Genomic DNA, 21,607 nt, shown 5'->3' with positions numbered 1-21,607 from the left:
TGCATATAAATTGTACATGTATAAATGCACAAATATTTCTCCAGAACAATTTGCTAGAGGTGTGGGTTTCCTCATAAAGGAGTAAACTTGAGAGTCATTCTAAGCTGATGGACTTGCTAAATTTCTTTCTCCTTTTTTCTTTCTCATATTATTTGCTAGCCATAATGGAATCCCCTGGGTTTAAGCCAAAGAAAAATTGGAGAGACAAAATTAGATTTTGCAGCCTTTTTTCCCCCCAGGAATGCCTTTTTTTTTTTTTCTTTTTAGTTTCTGACGAATGGCTATAATTTATTTCTACTAAATTTAAATAAGGATTGCTGCCTTGTATGTTTAACTAGGCAGGCAGAGGAAACTGGTTTAGGAAGCAGTGACTGAGATGCCCTGGCCAAGTTAGTGACAGAGGAGGGCAGAAAGAATCCAGACCAATTTGTATGCAGTATATTTTACTCCCATGAAATAAAACACATTTTTTTCATATTTGCTGAAAAGTAAAACAATAATATTGTACGAAATGTTATACACAGGGTAGGTTGTACATAGCAGTTTCAGAAACATCATTGCATCCACCAGAGAAACTATTCTAAAACTGATATTCACACATTTTTTATAATAATAATAATATGTTAGAAACATACAGTGTGGCATTTAGTATATACACTCCCTTGCTTGCAAGCGAAAAATCCTAATCGCTTCTGTATAACATGCTTTATTTTAAAGCCTAACCTTTAAAAACACTGTTGTGATATTACTAACAACTGCTTTTATAAAATTAATTTGACATTTCGATATATATACATCCTTTCAGTCATTTAAATGTTAACAATGCTAAACTTAAAAAATAACAAGCTTATAGTAATGTTAAAATGTCATATCCAGTCAAACATTTGTTTGTGTATGTGTCCTTGCAACTGTTGGAAATACTTGTAGTGAAAGATGTCAGACACTGAGGACATCCCTTTGAAATCAAAGGAGCTCTCTCTTTGATTCAGTGGTTTCCTTTTCTCTATATAGCTTCTCCTTCTCTCCCTTTCTTTAGTGCCCACGACCTTCTAGCATAATTCCCAGTCTTTCACGGGCGGAGTTGCCCCATCCAGCACGGTCCTAGGATCCCCGCGCTGTGGCTGCGGCTCACACGGGCCGGTCCACTGCGTACTGGCAAGCACTCAGGTTGGAGGCCGGGTTCTGCACGCTGGCGTAGCCGAAGCTGGAGTGCTGCTTTGCTTTCAGTCTCAGGCTGGCCAGGCTCGAGTTACACGTGTCCCTATAAACATACGGAGGAGTCGGCGGCGCGTAAGGACAGGCAGGCGTCGGCACCGCGGAATTCAGCGACGGGCTGCTCAGGTTGTTCAAGTTATTCAGGCTGTTGAGACTGGAGCCCGGGACGCCCGTCACTGCTGAGGGTACCATGCTGGACGACATGCTCATGGACGAGATAGAATTGGGTGGGGAGAACATGCTCTGCGATGACAGGGGGTTGACGTTCATAGAGTTGAAGAAGGGGAAGCTCTTGGTGGATAGGGAGGCGGATGTAAGACCCTTGGCGGCCCAGTTGTTGTAGGAGTAGCCTGGGTACATGTCATCGTAGGGCTGCATGAGCCCATTGAACTGCGGCCCGAAGCCATTCTTGCACAGCTCGGCCTGCTGATTGCGCTCCCGCTTTCTCCATTTGGCCCGACGATTCTTGAACCAAACCTGGGAGCGGTTGGGGTAAGGGAGCAAACAGATGCCACAGTGCAGATTAATAAAACTTCCATCGGAGGCCAACCCCCGCCCTCCCCCGACACACACGCTAGCACACTCACACACCCTAGCCTCGCTTCACTGCACCGCCCTGCACACCAAGCTACTAGGGCCAGCTTTCGGTTACTGGCTCGGGTCTCCACCAACCGCAAGCGATCTGGTCTGCTCTGGCCTGCGAGCTGGGACTCGGAGCTACACCACAAACCCCAGCCGAACGCATGGAGACCTGCGGACCGTTTTGATCACTCAGCCAGGCTTTTCCCCAGGCCCAAAAACACTTAATGTAAAATAAACGCAGGGCAGCAGGCATTTCCAACCCTTCTCAGGGCACCTTGCAAAGTTGCTTCCATTCCGAAGCCACAGACCCACGGATGAGGAGAAGGGGCTGGAAGGGCACGAGAGGACCCTCTTCCTCCCTCGCAACTCCTCCCTCCCCTCCCTGACCTCCACTGTCGTCCCCCACCTCCTGGTACGTGCTCCCTTAATAGGGACTAGGCCGCCGACACCCTTTCTCGCCTATCAAAACAACCAAATAAAGAGCAAAAGACCAACTCTCCGTCAGCTCGTTAACTCCAGGAGCTTGGCATATTAAACTCTGGGAACCCGGAAAGAGTAGTTCTGCAGATTCCCCCTCCTTTCGCTCTGTCCCCTCTTTACCCTAAGCCCACCACAGGCCTGGCCCGCGCGCCAGGCCCAGCCCAGTCGTTTGGCTTTGCAGGCGGCCGCCCAGGCCGGCCGGCCCCCACCCGTGTCCGGTGGCCCAGCCGCAACCCCGCTCCCAATCCACATCAGGCCTGCCCGTCGCCCCAGACGGCGGCTTTTGTGTATTGGAGCGAGGCCTGGCCTGAGATCTCCGAGCTGACACCGGTGATGTTTCACATTACACATCTCCGCCGGGTCCAGCCGCGTAATCCTTTTCTCTTTTTCCTTTCATTCTTGATTTCCTTTTTATCCCCCTTCCTCTTTGCACCCGACTGCTATAAAAAGCACGCCTCACTCCCACTTGGCTCGACAAGCAGCCGCCCTGGAAGGAGAGGCAGCTGCAAGGAGAGCTCAGCGCCACGGCTACAGAGCACTAGGGTGGAGCTGCGGAATAGCTGGCGGGGTGGGAGGGCGTTTTCGAAGGATCCCAGAAAACCCATAGACTCTGTCTTTATTTTAATTACTTGCCATTTCTACCCCAGACCATCTAAACTTTGCCCAGGCGAGAAGAGTAAGTGAGAGGCCTGTTCCCCTGATGCGCAAGAGAGCTAATGAAAGACTGACCTTGCTCAAAACCACGCCGCCCAGGACCCAGCTCTGGCTCTGGGCAGTTAAACTAAAACCATTTTCAACTTCTTCCGGGCCTTTTATTCACCAGCATAGCCTCATGCCTTGCACAAATGCCACCCAGAGAGTGTCTTCGTTCCCTCTGATTTGGGAAAGCATTTTGGTCTTTATTCTTTTTATCATTGTTGTTTTCTTCTTTTTGTTTTCTCTGCTCTAACTGGGGGCTTTACTTTTCCTACCCAGAGCACTTAACTTTTTTTTTTTTTTTCTTTTAACAGCAAAGCCTCTGGATGCCGCTTGATTTGCTTGATTCTGTTTTCTGCTTCCAGAATCCTAACAAATTTGGAATCTTCCACCGACCAGCATAAACCAGGACGTTGCTATTGGGTAATTTATTTAAGCTCATTTTTGCCAATCCATAAAGTACACATTTGCTACAAAGTTAAGGTAAGCCCTTTTTACAAAACTACGATTATAATTTAGAGGAGGGGGTGTGAGTTTCGATCTCCAGAGTTCAACTCCTGAAATAAGATAAATAAACCAAGCTGAAAAGTCTTTTTTCATTTTTTCTTTCTCCTTCTAAGAGGACTAGCAGTTGTGTATTAAAACTTGGCCCCCAGAGATCACAAAAATAGGAAGTAGGGTGTATGGGAGAGACCTGAATGACCGAAAAAAACGTAAAGAAAGTGTAAGAAGCGCGAATCCAGGAGGGAAAAAGCTGGGACAGGGCCGGCACAAAGGTTTCCCAGGGAGGGCCAACTCCTGTGTGTCTCTGGCGGGTTTTCCTTGTTAAAGGCGCACAGGTTGGAGCCTGTTCGCGGCTCTTGGCCTGGTAGGGATTTTATTAGCTCTGGTCTGGCAATTGAAAGCCAGGAACACAATGCCGTGTGCAGGGGATTGCCCACGAAGCTCGCCTCGTGAGGTCGCGGGATGGCGGGGCAGTGAGCCGGTGCGGCTCCGGGAGCCTGCGCCCGGGCGGCAGTCCTGTCGGCCTCGGAGAGGGAACTGTAATCTCGCAACCAGGCCGCCGCGAGGCCTTCTGCCTTTGCAAAGCTGCGCCCCACCGGCGCCCTCCCTCATTCCCTCCTGGTCTACTTGGTCTGTACGTCCGCAACATCCTCCCCCTATTCCCTCCCAGACTCCGTCCTGGCTCCTACCCGGACTCGGGCTTCCGTAAGGTTGGTCCACACAGCGATTTCTTCGCGTGTGGACATGTCCGGGTAGCGGTTCCTCTGGAAAGTGGCCTCCAGCTCCTGGAGCTGCTGGCTGGTAAAGTGAGTCCGCTGCCGCCTTTGCCGCTTCTTCTTGGACGGGTCCTCGGCGCCCACGTCCTCATTCTTCCCCTGCTGGCCCTTATCTTTCTCTGAAAACGAAACACACAGTTTCCCGTCAGCATGCCCACCTGCAACGCGAACGCCAACTGGACCGGCGGCAGAAGCTGTGGAAGAACTGGGCTGCCTGGCGCCGGAGAAGGGTGCGCGCCGCGGCTCCGGGCCGCGAGGAGCTCTGCGCCTGAGGGGTGTGCAGGCGCGAGTGTGGGTGTCCGCGCCCCATCTCCTCCCCTCCCCCAGCGCCGCACGTTTTATTTACATGTTTATCTCACTGCAGCGGCACATTCACTTTTACAGCCTGTGCTTTCAAGTATATTTATACACCTTTGCGCAGACACACCAAATCTCCTGGGACTTGCACACGCGCGCGGCTTACAGACCCCCTCCCCCCTCGCAGAAAGCTCAGATTTCGATGCGGTTTGGGAAGGCTAGGAAAAGATGTGGGGATTCGGTTGGGCACCCAAGTTCGCCGGCCCTTTCGAAGAAAAAAAGTAATGCCTCTTCGCGAAGGGCATTTCTGAGTGGTTTCAGACAATTTCCTAATGAGTGGAGCTCCTCGGGAGCTGAAAGCCGAGAGGAAAACAGGGACAGAGGTGGGGCGGCCTCTGAAGGTCCTCGAATCGAGATGCTGGGATTTTTGTGACCCAGGAAACAGAAGGGAGGCCAGGGTAGGAACAGAGAGGGCGGCAGAAAGGCTCGAGCCGTTAGCGCCCGAGGAGGTGGGCCGGTCGAGGGAGAACTAAAGGGATGCGGGGTAGTCAAAATTCCGGCTCCCGGAAGTTCTGCGGAGAGCCAGGCGAACGACCACTCCCACCACGCCTCCCCCAGGAGGGGCTGACTTCCTTGGGGCGAGAGGGAGCGGGTGGCGCGGGGCAGCTGAGCTGGAATGTCTGGAGGGCGGCGCGGCGCCTTACCTGCGGCCTCCGGGCTGGAGGTGTCGGAGATGGTGTGCACCTCCAGTCTGTGCTTGGAGGAGTCCAGGGAGCGGGGCTGACCGGGAGCCAGAACCGAAGCCATGGCTAACGGCTGGGGATGGTGACAGGAGGAGGATGAGGAGACGGCCGACAGCTTGGTCCCCGCTGCTCGGTGCTCCAAGTGAAGCGGGCCTTTCATGCAGTTCATGGACGAGGGAGCGCGCCGCTCTACCAGTCCTGGGCTGCTGCCCCGCCGAGCCCCCGTAGCCGCCGCTGTCCACTCCGGGTCGCGCTCTAGGCGCGGAGTTTCCCCGCTGCGGGCAGAGCCAGGGGACGCAACCCCCGCCGAGTTCTCAAGCCAAGCTGCCCCCGTCTCCTCCGGAAGGCTCAAGCGAAAAAGTCCGGAGACCGAAAGTCAGCGGGCAAACGAAGACATGGGATGTGGGCAGAAGGGCACCACTCGGAGAGTCTTTAGGGAGCAGGCTTCCAAGCTCCAAAGCGAAATAAGAGTGGGCAAAGACCCCCTTCTTCTCTCCCTCCCTCCCCCAAAAACCCCTCCAATAAGGAAAGCTAACGCAGACCGCGCTCTGCCCACCCCCCACGCGGCAGCCCTGACAGCGAAGTGTCAAGAGTGACAGGGACAGGTAGCTGATATTAGATCCCCTGCGGCAGCGGCAGCCGCTGTAGCAACGACGCTGCCCTCGGAGCGCACCCTCCGCAACGCGCACACGCACACCCCTCGGGCGGTCGAACAGAAGCCGGGCCTCGCCGCAGCTCAGCTCCAGGCACCCAGGCGAGCGACGGACCAGATCTGCGGCTCCGCGCTTCCCTGTTGGCCTAACATCTTAAAACCAGAGGCGGGCTTCCTGGTGCCCAGACGTCACTCCGCCGCGGCCCTCCCCAGCCCTCTCCGCCTCCGCCTCCTCCCAGACCCTTCTCTGGGTGGGAGTGACGTGGCTCCGCACCAATCAGGACGCCCCGAGACGCGGTGGAGGGACTGTCCTGCCTGCACCTATCAGCAGTGCGGGGCCGGGCTAATGCCTCGCCGTGCCCACTGGGTCTACACAGGCACGCTCCCGGGAATTCTGCTCCTGCCCAGCCCAAGGCGATCCGGCTTTTAGTACGAACCCAAAGGTGAAGAGATGAGGCTAGGAGTCGAAGGCTTGGGAGAAGAGAGTGGAAAGTTCAAGGGCTGAAAGGTACAAGGATCAACAAACCCCCTCTTTGTGTCTCACTACATCCATTTCCAATCCCCTACCCCATATAAAAAGGAGACATGCTACTTAAAATTAGAAAATTTGAAAAACAGTAACAAATCACCTCTCCGATCTTAAATTTTCCAAACAGCCTGTCAAGTGAATGCTGCGCTAATCTGAAGAAGCTCGACTTTAATTGCAAAGAAGACAGCCCTGAAAAGGCAGGCTAATAAATTAGAAATTGAGAAGCAAATGGACCCGTCAAAAGAAAATTACCTTGACTTTAAACGAACAACTGTTTGGTGGTTCACTCTGGATTTATACAAGAATAAAAAGTCGCCTCAGATCACGTTCTCTGTGATGCTTATTAGTCCCGAGACAGAAAACACACAATAGAATAGAAACACTAACCCAGCGTTTTCAAAATGCTGAAAGCTTATCCATTCTACTTAACGTTGATTAAGACACATATCCTAGATCTTTCAAATTCCTTGTACACTGTATTAAGCTCGTCCTAACCCGAGAGAGGCACGCTTTAAATTCGACTCTCTTGTTTACTTTATTATCAATCAGATTCAAATCCATAAAGCCTGTAGAATCAACAACCTTGAGCTAATTATATATGAAATATGCCTTAATGAATTTCCATACAATTAAGAATGTTGCCAAATAACCAATTTCAAGGATAATTTTTTGTTTTGTTTTTTTTTTTTTTGAGACGGAGTCTCGCTCTGTCGCCCAGGCTGGAGTGCAGTGGCGCGATCTCGGCTCACTGCAAGCTCCGCCTCCCGGGTTCACGCCATTCTCCTGCCTCAGCCTCCCGAGTAGCTGGGACTACAGGCGCCCACAACCGCGCCCGGCTAATTTTTTGTATTTTTTTTTTAGTAGAGACGGGGTTTCACCGTGGTCTCGATCTCCTGACCTTGTGATCCGCCCGCCTCGGCCTCCCAAAGTGCTGGGATTACAGGCGTGAGCCACCGCGCCCGGCTCAAGGATAATTTTTAACAGTCCTTTTCTTTTCCCAGTAAGCTCAAGGCCGTCTTCAGCTGTTAAAGTCCAAGCAGGCAGCAGGGGTGTGTGTGGGCTAAGGGCGAAAAGCCTAGAACAGCTCTCAACTAGGAAAAGCAAAGCCTTATTTATTTATATAAAACAAACAAAAAAATCACCTTTAGAGACATCAACTCTTTATAGCACTGTTTCCAAGTAAATTTAATTTCCAAATAAATTAAAGAAAGAAATCCAAACGTATTCAAAATAATTTTTGAAAGTCCTTTTGTCCCCCAGCATAGGTCAGCTGGAGAGGACAAACTAATCTCCCTGGGTTTCTGCACTGGCGATTGTTTTATTGTGGAGTTAGTGTTATCATCTCTGAATGTGTATTTGTTTGACGTTACAGTCAATGATTTGCAATGCCAGCATGAAGTATCTTTAAAACACTCCCTCCTTGTCCTTGTTCACAAGATTGGGAAACTTATTCAGTGTGGAACAAAGTGGATGAAGCAGACTACAAATATATTTGCAATTTATGTGTCTCTCCTTTGCCCTGTCCACCCCCAAACCCTGTCTGCAACTCCTCCCCATTTTAAACTTGTAGTCCGAAGACCCAAATGAGAACTGTTTTTCAATCTTTCTTCACCAGTATCATCCCACTTTAAGAGCAATTTAGCTGCAAGGGAGGAATTTCTTCATAGTAAGATTTAAATCTGCATTTCTGCTTTTAACCTTTTATTCCACTTTACCCCATTCCACACATACAGACACCTGCTCAGAGTGGAACACATCCTCATGTGACAGGTCTGCATTAGCTGAGACGCATACATCCAGCTATATTAGGTCCTGCAATCTTATCACTAAATTATACACATTACACCAGCAGCCTGTTGGTAAAGAAGGTTAAATTAATTTACATTCTGCTCATTATCTGGTGCTTAAATGACGCATTTTATCCCTGAGATTTGGCGGAGAATCTCCTTCTCAGACCCCACAGCATTTCACTGAAGACAATGCTCTTACATTTGTAGTGGTTTTTAATCTGATAAGACTCTAATTTGCTTAAGTCTTTTAAATAAGGGTTTTAAATGTTTCTAGCCATTTTCTTATTGAATTTCCTCTAATTCCCCCAAGATCATAAAGTATATGTGTAAAGTAAATATTTCCTCCCATCGCACTGCCAGCCAATGACCTATAACTAAGTCAATAAGAATCCAGCTCTTTTCTGCCCAATGTGTTTACTAATCATATTCCAGTTTCTTCTTTTAAACCTCAGAATGGCTCTGGTCCCCACAATACCATGCCCCTTTAAAGCTTCACTTCATGAAGGGACTCCATCACATTAAAGAATGAAAAGAATCTCCACTGTAGTTCATATACACAGCCCCTCACTCCTTGTTTTTCAAGATTCAAACCCCAGAGCTGCAAATATTTTTGGAAGCTTGGGTGTTAATGTCTTATTTTAGAAAGCCGAGAAGCTCCACAGAGCCATATAGATTTCTAAACCCGTCTCTCATAAACCCACAGAATTTTGATTTAAGCTCTGGTGGCTCCACTCTACTGATGGAACTTTCATCATGGCAAATATACATGTATGAAGGACCTCAATCAGCCTCCAAAGTGGTTGAAAAACCCTAGGGCACGTGACCGCTCCTCATAGTACCAACGTGTGGGAGACTTTGGAAGCACTGGGGATCAGCAGGCAGCCTAGATGCCTAAAAAGATAAGGAGTCCTAACTTGTGTGGACCCGTTGAAGTCAAGTGGTGAATAAAGACCATTATCTAGAGAATTCAGATTACAGTAAAAGCAAAACCATATCTATTTGTATATATATTCACATCCATTTTATAATACAGACACACACACACACACATACTGGCTCTGTAAACAACTGACTCAAAGTGAGGGTTTTCTTTGCGTTTTTCCAGCAGGAGTTTCAACATTCTCCTAATCTCCTAATCACTTTACACACTCACAGCAGCGGCTATTGGGTGACATTCTTCTCAGGCTCCCTGTGTGGCAGGACACCAACTTGATAAGTCTGCATGGGGAAAAGGAGGTGTGTGGTGGGAACTAAGAAACACTGTCCAGTGAAAACTCTGTGGCATGGTGGTGGTTGATTTTAGAGATTTAATGTACATAAGACTTGTGGATGCACAGGCATAGGCAGTATAGATGAGAAAGGGGCCAGAAGTCAAGAAATCTTGTGCATTTTGTGATTATAGCACTACTGTGACCTCTGGCTAAGTTCTTCTTAATTGGTTTTAGAAATTACTATGAGTTCAGCCTCTAACACAGAAGTTTCCAATACGGAGAACATCAGTGGGATCCTTGTAGGAAAACTGGAGGTGCTGCATGGCTTACGTGGAGCAAAGAAGGAAAGCCCAGTGCAGGCGTGAGGTTTTGAGTCTCAGAGACATCAGGGGTTGTCTCGATTGGGGTTTCTTGCTTATTATTTCAAAGAAAGACCCTAGAGGAGGGAAATGTGTGACACGGGGTCAGCCATGTTTTGTGCTGGTATTTACCACTGATTAGCAGTCTTAAAGTCTTATTTAATTTCACAATCTTCAGTGTTAGTTGTGCAAAGTCCCTGTGGCCATGGTGGTGAGCGGATGGGCTGTGCTGCCAAACTCTCCGTATCAATGACCCAGGTCTGGCCTGGGACTCAACCAAGTGATCTCTGACTTTTGGAAAGAGTCTGTCTTCAGAGTTCACCAGGAAGATGGCTTAATCAGATATCTCCCTGAGCTGTCAGGCCTTAGAGGGGTGGGAGTCCTGCCTGGCCCAAGCCAGCTCAAGGGCAAGGCCTGCCTGGACTCAGCTTGGAGCCACGTGATAGGCGTGAGTGTGTGAGCTCCTGGTAAGGCACAGAGGTCAGATGGAGACCTTGCACCCTGCCCGAGAAGTGCCCTACCCCCTCCACTATCTGGCTTTTCTCTGCATACAAACCAAGCTGAAAACCGTCCACTACCCACCACCCCTCATAGCCACGGAACCAAATAACACAGAAATTAAAAGTTTCACTGTAGCTGCCCTTTTCCCCATTTCCTAAATGGAATTTAAAAAGCTCTGACTTGTCAAAAGGGGAAGGTTATTTTCTGAATAGGAACTCTGTAGATATACTGAGCAACAGCCACCCTCTCTGGGTCCCTGCAAATGGTACCCATCCTTCCATCCCACAGCTCTAGCTGCTCAACCGTTTGAGATTTGGGGTAACTAGCTGGGGAAACAGTGTTCAGATGGCAGTGGGAGTTACCACCTCACACTGGCCTGGGGAACAGAAGGGAGATTAGAGGAGGGGGCATTTGCTAGAATCACTCTATGAACATGCTGTTAATGCTTCCTCACATTTGCATGTTACCGTCACAGTTTTCCTAGGCGTCACTGAATCTCCAGAATGCAACTACTCGCCAAACTAAGTAAGATAAGGAGAATGGTATAGCACATGTGTTGGAAGAAGGGGAAAGGAGGGTGGAATATGAAATCGAGCATAGTTATCCAGGTCAGGAAAGAAGGAAGTGGCAAGGGGCTAAATGAAGTCCCCTCTCACTTTTTTAAACAACAGTTGGATTAAATGCTCATCTATCTTTCTCTTTTTCTCTTTTCTTCCCTCTCCAGCACATGTCCATCTCCCTTTTCGATTTCTTTTGCTCTTCCTTCTTTCTGTTTTCTCTCTCCCAGACATGCTGGTAGCTAACATTCAGCATTAGTTGTCATGGTGACCATAAATCACATAAATCCAAAAATACCCACCTATAATCTGAGATGAAGCTTTTATTTCCCTAGCGAAATAATATTTTAAAAGCTGTCAGCTGACAAAAAAAGTGAACCCACCTCATTGTAGTAACCCAAGTAATATATTACTTCTAAAGGTTTAAATTAAAATGTCAGCCTGTTAAAAACATGCTGGTAGAGTCTTGGACACTCTTCCTGTCAGATCCTCACAAAGAAGTTGACTCTGCCATTCCTGGTCTCTCTTTAACATATACACACAATTCTGTATGCTCTCTCCCTTTCTATTAATTTCTTCCTCCCCTACCAACTACTTTAGCTCTCAAAAACTGTATGTATCGGGTTCTAAAAGAAAGGAATCTCCTCCTGGATCAGAAAAGGGCCTCATTGGTTGCTGAAGTGAAAGACGTGGGGTTTGTGGGGAAAGGTTATTAGGACCATAATGGCGGTGGTGGTAGGAGGTCATCCTAGAGGAGTTAAGAAGAAAAAAAGATGCAGGGAGAAGGACTGGAGGTGGAAAGACAGAGTAACAGAAAACTGAGCAGGTTGGTCAGGTGCTGTGGTGAAGTCTAGCCCCGAAATGGAAGGTATATATTCTCCCACTCCTGCCTTTTTCTCCTCCGAGAGAAAACTTTCCCAATCAGAGACCCTGGGGGGTAGGAGGCGGGCAAACGCCGCTGCAGTTGGGCCTTTTGTCTTCTACCTTGGGCTTGTTGTCTTTTGCCTATCTTGGATTACAGGGTATTCGCCTAGATGAAGAGCCATTAATTACCCATTCAGTCAATATTAGGAAGACGACAAAGCTTTTTACATAGGATTAAGAAGACATCAGATTGTTCCATTAGTATATTCCTGCTCACGAATAAGCTTTCGTTATACATTTCCTTTTCCCCCGAGCCGCTCTAACAACTGCTGCATATATTAGCAGCGGGCGGTGCTGTATAACTGCCGAACCAGCCTTAAGAAACTTTGTGTACCGAGTCAGCAGCGAGGAACGCGACCTGTAAAGACCACCTTTGCGGGTAGGGATCCGCAGGGACCGACTACCTTCGGACAATTGGTACAATTTCCCCCGGTGGTGAAAAACCACAAAGCGGTGGGGCACCTTTCCAGTGAGCTGCAGATTTGCCTGGGGGCGGGCGGGGGGACAGGGAGAGGGGAGAATGGGATGGCGGAGGTCGGGGGGAGGAAAGAAAATGTAAAAATTCTCCTTACCCCTATTTCGTTGCTTTTTCCTCAAGCGTCATGCCCCCTTCAGCAAGCACCTGTCCCTTCGGCGCTAGCCACAGTTAGAGTTCTCCACCTTTTCTCTACACATCCCCTTCCTTCTGACAAGGCTCAGGACCTTGGTCACTAACCCACGTACCACCATTTTGCGTTTTGCTACAGATGGTCTGGGTTGATCTCGCTGGTGTCCGTGTTAGGATTAAAATCGCTTCATAACGGCGAGGAAAACGGGATTATTTGCTTTCAGGGGGGTATATGAGGAGTCCACGTAGTATATGCTCCGCAAACATTCGCTGATTGAATGAGAGGCGCGGGGGCGGGGCGGCGGAGAGAAGTCTGCGGCCGCCGAGGCGGCCAGGGTTAACCCAGGTCCTTCGAAGAAGGCTGGGACCGAGCTGCTGCCGCGTGTGAAGGTGTGTGTCGCGGCTGGAGGTGCCACAACGGGCCGTGGAGCCCACCTCCCAGAGGGAGGAAGTCTGTGCACACCAGAGACTTCCGTCGAACACTTTCAGCCCATCCACTGGGCCAAAGCTATTTAACAATGTGTTCCTGGGGGAGGCCGGGGGAACAGGCGTCAGGTCCAAAGGGGCTGCAGCGCAGTCCGATTTCAGCACCGAACCCAGAGCTGCCGCCCTGAAACTTTTTGAGCCAGTGACAGGGGAGGGTCAATCCGTCCTCCTCCTGAAGGTAAAGACCATTTTATGAGTTCCACAAGATGAAGGCACCTTTCAGGACCCCCAAAGCAAGAAAAGCCAATGAAAGGCCTCTTTACTCTAGGGGGTCATTCTCAACTGGCTTCTGCACCATCTTCTGCTAGCTGCGTCCACCCTCTCAAACCTCTGGCTTTTAGGGGTCTCCAGTCGCTCTCGTGCTACCCCCGTTTCGGGGTTCTATCCAGGCTGGGCATCCGCCCAATGGGTATCAAGGAGACTGGGACTCACTTGGGAAGGAAGGCAGAGCCTGGACGGCTTAGAGGTGGACTCTGCCTATACAGAATGTTTAGTCTTTAACGAGAACATGGTATTTTGGGGGGTTGGGGAGCAGAGGCGGAGAGGGTAGCGTTATAGACTATCACAGCCCTTTAAAGAAATCATATGTCATTGTGAACTTTTTTCTCTTTAAAAGAAAAGAAAAACTTAAAAAACTACAAGAAATAAATCCTTTTGTTTTACAAGCAGGCTGTGGCCAGGACTTTGGATATTCCATAAGTTAACTTATAATCAGGGAAGGATAGGTACTCCGTCAACTTTTCCTTCAGCAGTGCTATAACTTTGCCCATTCATGTGTGATTTTTTTTTTTTTGGTTTTGTCTACTAGTTCCTTAAAAGCCAATTAAATCAAGATTTTCAGCATTTCTTCTCATTACATGCCTTTTCTTAATTAATGGCATTAAACGTGTTTGGGCAGCAATTTTTCTTTTCGGTCTAAAAGTAGAAAACAGACACATTGAGTGTAGTGGAAGAGCCTTTCACGTGCACTAAAATAGTGCGGGCCTCAAAGTAATGGTTAAGAAAGCAATCATTCATTATTTCTAGTTCTTTATTAGCTAGTTACCGAAAGAGAACGACTGGGGCGCCTGCCCGGCTTGTGACTGGCGCAAGCAAGACTCCTCGGCTTTTAGCCGTTTCCTGCTGACATACGAGGACCCCATCCCACCGTAGGCTTCTCCACCTGTCCTCAGAATGCATTCCCCATGTCTAGGAAACCCGGGGTGGGGACTAGGGGAAGGAGGAGACATTTTGTGTCTCTCTGGCTTCCCGCACAATAAGAAATGTCAGCCTCGGCTTGGCGACTGCAAGCCCGCGCTGCGCGAAGTGAGATTGAGGAGATCCTCTAGTCTGACCGGAGCCAGGGCTGAGCCCGCACAAAGCATTCTCCCCAGAAGTCATCGCTGCTCTTGATTTTTAACCATATCCCAAACATACTACGGTCTAATAATTTATTTTTACTACCGATTATCAAACAGAAGAAGAATTTAACACAATCTAAATGACAGAAATCACACGACGTTATCTCTGCATTGCCCCCATTTAACCCCATGGGGTTAATCCAGGACAAGTGAGCGTTTAACTGGCCCAGCAGGGCGACTGGCGATGGAGTGCAGTGTCCGGGCGTGAAGCACCAGATCAATTTAGACGCTCCATTTCAACAAATGATCATTTTCTCTCAGATTCACGGGGAAACTCCAATGCAAGACCTTTGTTTTCTTCTTAGTAATACGATTTGTTTTTTTGGCCGGGGTCCCAAATCGTCCCCCTCCATCCCATATTACATTTGCATTCTTACACTTTAATCCGGAAAGAGGGGGTTAGAGGCCGAGGGCTGTGGTGGGGGGAGGGGAGCTTTATCTGCTCACATTATCAAAGGTCAACAGCCTCCTAAGGCTAGGCACTTATTTACTACGGAGCCAGGAAAATAGAGGAACAGTAAATTTGAGGGTTTTTTTTCCCCCATGTATTTGAAAAGAAAGGCATCTTCCCTCCTCCATCCCTTACACACACACACACACACACGCACACACACCCCCCTACAGAACAAGTTTCAATTCAGGAAAGGCCTGTGGCGTAGGTTGGAGACTTTTTTAACTTTTTACTTAAGCCTGCAGACCTCCTCTGGCAATGTCCCTCGACTCCTCAAGAGTGAAACCAGCCAATCAAGCAACGATATCGCCAAAACCCAAGGTCTGGCAACCAGTACTTCAGGCAGGTTCGCTTCGACAGGGGCAAACCTCCATTCTACCCTGGGCTGTTAAGCACAGTGGCTGCCCTCCAGCTCTGCAGGAATATTGTCAGCCCGCCTCCCCTCCCTCAACTAGCCAAAGCAAACCTTCGCCAACTCAAGTTTCGCGTGTTTGCCTCCCGCGATAAACCGCGCACCCACAAGTCTGGGTGGGGCGTGGCTGAAAGCCTAAGGGGCTGAGTAGGCCCTGGTGGTGCTGGGCGCAGTGGGATATGACGAGCGACAGAGGTCGCTGTTGGACCACTTTTCCACGCCAGCCAAGGCGCCGAGGTTTGCTGGAGAGTGCGAGGACATCAGACCACAGGGAGAGAACGAGAGGGAGGTGTTGGGTCTCAGGAGTGCAGTATAATTTGGGGAAAGGAATTAACGTCCCTGGGACGGCTGCTTCCCGTCCCACCCAGAGGCCGAGTGTCTAAATTCAAGCAGCAGGCGCGCCAGGTCTGGCGGCCTCGCCTCTTTGCGCTTCGCCGGAGGCCCAGAGTCCCAGAGGCGGGTGCCCAGCGCGCGGCCTGCGCTTCCCTCCCGGCCTTACCATTGGCGCCAGGATGCTGCCGCGGGAAGAGCTTGCTGCTGGCTGCCTCTTTTCGGCTCTCAGGAGAGTCCGTGAACTCGACCTTTTTGATTTCGGAGTCTTTGGAGAAGAGACATTCAACGGCCGCCGGCTGCACGCCTGGGCCACGCGCGCGCCCGCCCCACGTGCGGAGAGAGGAGCCCCGGACCGTGGCCGAAAGGAGCCGGGGACGGGAGGAGGGGGAGGGGCGAAGCAGGCCGGAGGAGAAAGAGGGACAAAGAGCAAAGACCCAGTTAGAGGAAAGAGCGGACGGCATCCCAGTCCCCCGGACCCTCTGGCAACCCGGGGCAGGATGGCGTACTCTCTCTGCGCCTCCCCGGCTGCCCGCGGTTCCAGCCGGGAGGAGTAGGATGGGGGGCTTCGGTATACAGCGCGCCGCTGTCCCCTTGTCCACCGCCCCGCCACAGAGAGAGGTCACTGGCGATTTGGTTCTGATTTCCTTCCTGCCCAGGCTGGCCCCTCGGGGAAGCCCCCCTCGCTGGGGCCTCACCGCAGGGCCGGTGCCCTCTTGCCGCCCTCACGTGGCGCGGCCTCCCGTCCGATGACCCGGGCAGGAGAAGGGGGCTCTTACCTAATTGCACACACGCCGACACCAGTTTGCGGCAGTTGGTCTCCATTCCCAGTTATCTGCAAAACAGAAGAGAAGGAAGGCTATAAGAAGCGGCGACCATCGAGTGCGCAGGGCTCAGATGGGACTACCCGTTACACTAGCTGTTAGGCGCCTCCTGTGTGCTAGCCTTCGGGCGTGTTTTTCCGACCTGACAGTCTCTGTCTGTGCAGCAGTGTCTCCAGCCTAGCCTCGGGCCAATGACATCTAGACTTTATCAAGAGGGGATCTCCCTCCAGAGTTGCCGCAAAAGGGCCCAGAGGTTAGAGGACTCTAAAGCCACAGTGTGCTGGAGAGGCTGTGGACCTACTTTCAAGAATCTCGGTGCTGGGGTTAAGAACCTATCTGAACGCGATGGCAGGAGGAGTGGGTGGGTGGAGAGGACTTTTCTCTTTGGGAAGCTGTATGCAAAGACCACCCTTCAGTGCTTGTCCATTAGTCGGAGCTCAGCAAACATTTGTACAAAGTCAGAGCCAACGTGCCCCTGTCCTAGACAGCAGTTCTCGGTTTTCCGTAATTCTGAAATGCACCGGCTCTTGGCCTAGGTTGTTCCAGGAGCGAGCAGACTTCGGGCCTCTCATCCATCAGGAGCCGCTTTTCCATATTTAGCCACACTTTCTCCTAGAGATACTAACCCGGCCATTTATTTACCCTAAAGTATGATTTAAGATCGCAGAGAGAGAGAGACACCGGGTGGACTGAGCGAGACTGAGGAGAGCAGGGCAAACGTTCTTGGAGGGTTTACTGCCCGACGAGGACGGAGAAAGAACTCTGGTATAACTGCTACCCAGTTCTCCCCCTTTCTCTCCCGGGCAAGCCAAATCTTTTTCACGTTTTCAACCACAACGCAGCAAGCCAAGCATTTAACGCGCTCCCCCTTATTTGCCACAGGCAAGTTGGGAGAGGTGGGTCTCGAGGGGCTCCACCGGGTGGGTAGAAGAGCCGCGGTTGCTTTAAAGACAGAAGAAAAGAAGGTCCAGGGCTCCCTAGGCCCCTTCGATCTCAGCGCCTGCCTCTCTCCACGCTAACCAGGGTACGCCGGCGACCGGAGGGCCCACTTCGCGCGGGTGCCGGGATTGGGGTGGGAGGAGGCATTGTTGGGTTGGCGGAGGCACAGAGGCGGGGCAGGGAGCTGTGGGCCTGCCTGTGGCCTGAGTCGCGTTTCCCTGCGTCTCGGCCTCTCCTGAAGGGAGCGGGTCCCTGGGAGCCTCTGGCCAAGGTTGCTGCCTACAGGCGGGGCCGCCTGGCGCTGTGGCGTGGGGATTCAGGGTGGGGACCGCCAGGAGGTTCCCCCACCCGCTAGCGAGAACGCGGGCGGGGACTCTGCCGATTCGATCCTTGTGGGCCCGTGGGCCCAGAAGTAGCAGTTTGGCGGCTCCAGATTTAGTGATTCTGCAGTAAAATCACAGGATTAGTCCCTGATTGAGATGTCTGTTCGTGAGATATTACAAAATTCATTATCACAGCTTTCTACTAACTCGATATGAAGTAACACAGATGGGATTTTATTAGTCCAGACTTCAAATGTTTACTTATGATAATTTCAGAGGAAATTTGCATGTCATCATCATTTCGATAATCTTTTTTTTTTTATATGTCTGAACTGGCTGCATTATTAGCTGGTAGCCGGAGCACTGCAGATGGTAACTGCAAATAGTTTTTATTTATTTATTTTTTTAAAGAATGAAATATACAAAAGAAAAAGATTGGGTTGCTCGGTGTAAAGTCAGTCAATTATTACACATTCTTCCCCCCACTCCCTCCTGCTTCAGTGCTGAAGACCAAACAAAGCAATACAAAACAAATCTTCAAGAACTCAGAGCTCCACTCTAAGGACTGAAAAGAAGGTCAAGGCGTGTTCCTTAGCTCACTCCTACATGTCCTTGTGACTTGGAGATTTATTTTGCAGTCAAAATGAGCCTTGAGACCTGCATTTTTATGCTTCATTTAATGACCAGGCCTACTAGAAGAACTGAGTCTAAATAACTGGGGAAAATAATTTTTTAAAGAGAGACCCCCAACTCCCGCCTGCTGATCCTTAAACTTGCCCTATCAAGACAAGTCGTCTCTGATAAATTTGGCTGCCAGACTTCGGTACTGGCTTCAATGGCTAATCTTACAAATTGAGATGGGAGACTTTTCCTAATGGGAGGTAGTTCTCACTCCCAAAGTTCATGTTCTGGTTGGAATGTATATGCCAAGGAATCTTGTTTGGGCCAACTTGGGTTTTATATTGTGAGCACGCAAAAAGCACTATACGGCTAATGGAGGACGCGGAACCATGGCAAAGCAGGCAGGCAAGCCCTAAGAAATAAAATAATTTGCTTAAAAATAATTTCTGATGACTGCTGCAAGAATGAAAGTGCAGGAAAAATACAGTTCGAATAATCCCAAATCCTTTCACAGCTCCTCTCTTTTCGTTCACTTTGTTACCCTATAACAAAATCTTTAATGGAAAGTTTAAAAATAAACAGCACAGGAGCATGTGTTTTAAATGAACTAAATTGTGAAATTAGCCAGTAAATTAATTTGTAGTAAGTAATTATTTAAGGAAATTAAAATACTGCTCAATTCAGTTACGTATTTTACCATGTGTACGCGTTCTTTATAACCAATTAATATAAGTGCTTTAGGAACATTTGAAGACAAACACGCTTAACTTAAGGAACAAAGCACCTAAATAATTGAAGTGTAATTTTGCTGAGTTAAAGTAAAACATCCATAAATGAAATGGCTATTTAATTTTTTAGGGAAAGTTTGATTGTTGAAATCTTGTATGATCATGTTACATCAACAAAAATCTTCAATTTATTTTGCTTATGTGCTTTGTTTTCTTGATATTATTGGTATTTGAATTTTAGATGGATTTCTGCCAAAATGATATTTTGTGTGATAAAAGCATCTTTAGTTTTGATTGATGGACTAAAAGGAATGCAAGGAAATTTCTCTAAATCAGATTAATTTTTCACAAAAATATTTTAGAATGTATGAATTCTGATATTTAAATTTATAGTAGTAAAAGTTTTCTCCGTTTAGTTTAGTAAGACAATACTCACACAAAAGAGTAAAAAAAATCACAGCACCCTATGATAGTTTGATTTCTAAATTGCTTAAAAAAGTAAAGTGATTAAACTGGAAAAGAAGAACATATTTCTGAGGTTTAGAACCGATTTTTTTTTTCTTAATCTCCAGTTGGAAAATAGTTCTCTGCATCCATTTAAAATGTATCTCCTGAAGTGCGAGATTGGAGTTGACTGGTGATCAATTTAAAGGAGTTATAATCCAAAGAAATGGTGCAAGCTTGGCATCCAGGCCTGGCTCCCAGGTAATTCGCTTGGGCCTGAGAGGTCACTAACTGCCAGTTAAGATGGAATCTTTTTCTTTTCTTTCTTTCTTTCTTTTTTTTTTTTCCAATGGATAACAATGGGAAAGGGGCTAATCTTCCAGTAGCTGAAACTTTGTACCTAGCCCTTTATCTTGCGAATGCTAATCCTTGGCCCGAGGATTTGTTCCTGCAGTGTTGGCACCGAGATTTAAGGGAAGATACCTCGTTTTAAATGCCAGCCATGGTCGGGCTTCCCACTCGACTTCAGCACCCGGTAGATTGTTAGTGTCTGTGTCGGGGGACGAAAGGAACAGGGCTTTGCAAGGTCTGTTTGCCAACTGCGTTACCTTGGGCGAAACGTAGCCCCAAAAGCCACAAATCACCTACGGTGAAGATTCTCCGAAGTGGAACAAATTTCCAGACTCGCATTATCTCACATCCCTGCGGGATAGATGGCCTCCACTTACCGGCTACCGGGAGAGAGCTGCTGTCTCCGCGTCCCACTGCTTCCCGGGGCGATTTCCAGCGAGCCGAGGCTCCGGCTGCACGGCAAGCGCCCGAAAGCTGGGCCTGAGAGAACTGCAGGGCTCCTGAGGGTGCCAAGTTCCGAAGGAGTCCACGGGTGCACAGGGGCCTCCGAAATCTAGCCGCCACTGGCAGTTTCTTTCTGCTCCTCTCCAGCTTTCTCGCTCGGTCTCGCACTCTCTCTCCCCTCCCTCCCTCTCATCCCTCTCTCTTCCCTCTGCTCCTGCTCCGTGTGGGGAGTGACGTGACGTCAGCAGAGATTCCACCAAACTCCACTGCACAGTGGCGCGCGGGCGGCCGGCCGAGCCCGGCTGCGCGGCTGGCGATACAGGAGCGAGCACAGCGCCCCGGCGAGCGCCGGGGGGAGCGAGCAGGGGCGACGAGAAACGAGGCAGGGGAGGGAAGCAGAGGCCGGCGGCCCGAAGAGTCGGGAGCCGGAGCCGAGAGAGCGAAAGGAGAGGGGACCGGGCGGGGCACTTAGGAGCCAACGGAGGAGCAGGAGCACGGACTCCCACTGTGGAAAGGAGGACCAGAAGCGAGGATGGGATGGAGAAGAAAAAGGAATCTGCGCCAACCTGGCAGCCTTAATAAATCAGAGGGGGAGCGCCAGGGCAGCGGGGAGACAGAAAAGCACTTCTGGGGAGCAAAATCAGGACGGGCTGGGAGGAAGCGACAGGGAAAGTGGCCAAAGAGACGGAACAAAGGACAATGTGCATGGGTTTGTTTGGGACGAGGCGCGTGGAGTGTGGGTGTGAGCGTGCGTGTGTGACCTTCTTTCAGGCCTGCAGAGTTGAGGAAAGAGGTCACAGCAAAGAGGGACTGCAGCGGGAGGAAAGTGAGGGACCGATAGAGGGCGGGAGTGGAGGTGGGCGCGATGGGGATGGGAGAGGATGAGTGAGGAGAAATCTGAAGAATGGAGTGAGCTAGTGGGAGAGGGTGGGAGGGCCACAACCGTGAGCAAGCGAGCTAGGCTTGTCAGCTGGGTAAGGCCGGGACGCTGGGCCCAGCTTAGCGGGACACCGCGCCCGAGGTCAAGGCGGGTGGACTAGGCACGCTGAGAGTGTCGGCGCGCAGGTGGGCACGGCCACGCACTGACCAGTGTTCACGAAGGATTTGCTCTTGACAAGGCTCAGACGCTCATAGAGTCTAGAATTTCCTCTGCTGTACCTACATTCAACAAGTTCACCCTGGGTCACGGATATCTCATTTTTTAAAATGACGAGGTTAAGGTTCCTGGCGAGGATGGTATTAAATTGCACGGGATGGAAGTGGGGGTGGGGGAGAGAGTTTCCCTCAACTCCACATTTGCTCCTGTAAAGCAGAGAGTATGTGAAATTACAGGGGATATTCTCACCCGAAAAGTGTGCCTTACTTCTGAACCCTGATTTTCTGATTTCTTGACTTGAGCAAAGACGTGTATTTCGGTAGTGAGCAGGATAT

At 49.7% G+C, this 21,607-nt stretch overlaps 1 protein-coding gene and 1 long non-coding RNA gene across 4 annotated transcripts in view; one reads left to right on the top strand and one right to left on the bottom strand.

The window, feature by feature from the left end:
- LOC139362341 (uncharacterized) overlaps positions 1-3,690 on the top strand; it is a 31,156-nt gene extending 27,466 nt beyond the window's left edge. Inside the window, exon 3 of the long non-coding RNA XR_011621087.1 lies at positions 3,288-3,690. This is a non-coding gene — a long non-coding RNA (uncharacterized lncRNA). The remainder of the gene's footprint in view (positions 1-3,287) is intronic.
- LOC105486244 (paired like homeodomain 2) lies at positions 388-20,348 on the bottom strand. Of its 3 annotated transcripts, XM_024794246.2 has the most exons (5): positions 20,110-20,348; positions 16,282-16,337; positions 15,672-15,809; positions 4,167-4,372; positions 388-1,692 (listed from the first exon to the last, which is right to left on the bottom strand). In XM_024794246.2, the coding sequence occupies exons 2-5, from the start codon at positions 16,325-16,327 to the stop codon at positions 1,129-1,131; spliced, it is 954 nt and encodes a 317-aa protein (XP_024650014.1). In that variant the 5' UTR covers positions 16,328-16,337; positions 20,110-20,348; the 3' UTR covers positions 388-1,128. The 3 variants fall into 3 exon arrangements, with proteins under 3 accessions (XP_024650014.1, XP_011747304.1, XP_024650015.1); XM_024794247.2 differs by lacking the exon at positions 15,672-15,809 and having other exon boundaries at positions 390-1,692; XM_011749002.3 differs by lacking the exons at positions 15,672-15,809; positions 16,282-16,337; positions 20,110-20,348 and adding an exon at positions 5,255-6,097.
- Between the last annotated feature and the right edge of the window lie 1,259 nt (positions 20,349-21,607).

This window comes from Macaca nemestrina, chromosome 3 (assembly GCF_043159975.1).
Source record: "Macaca nemestrina isolate mMacNem1 chromosome 3, mMacNem.hap1, whole genome shotgun sequence".
Taxonomy (NCBI): Eukaryota; Metazoa; Chordata; class Mammalia; order Primates; family Cercopithecidae; genus Macaca; species Macaca nemestrina.
Note: the sequence above shows the minus strand (reverse complement) of the source record. Positions and strands in the feature narration are given on the sequence as shown.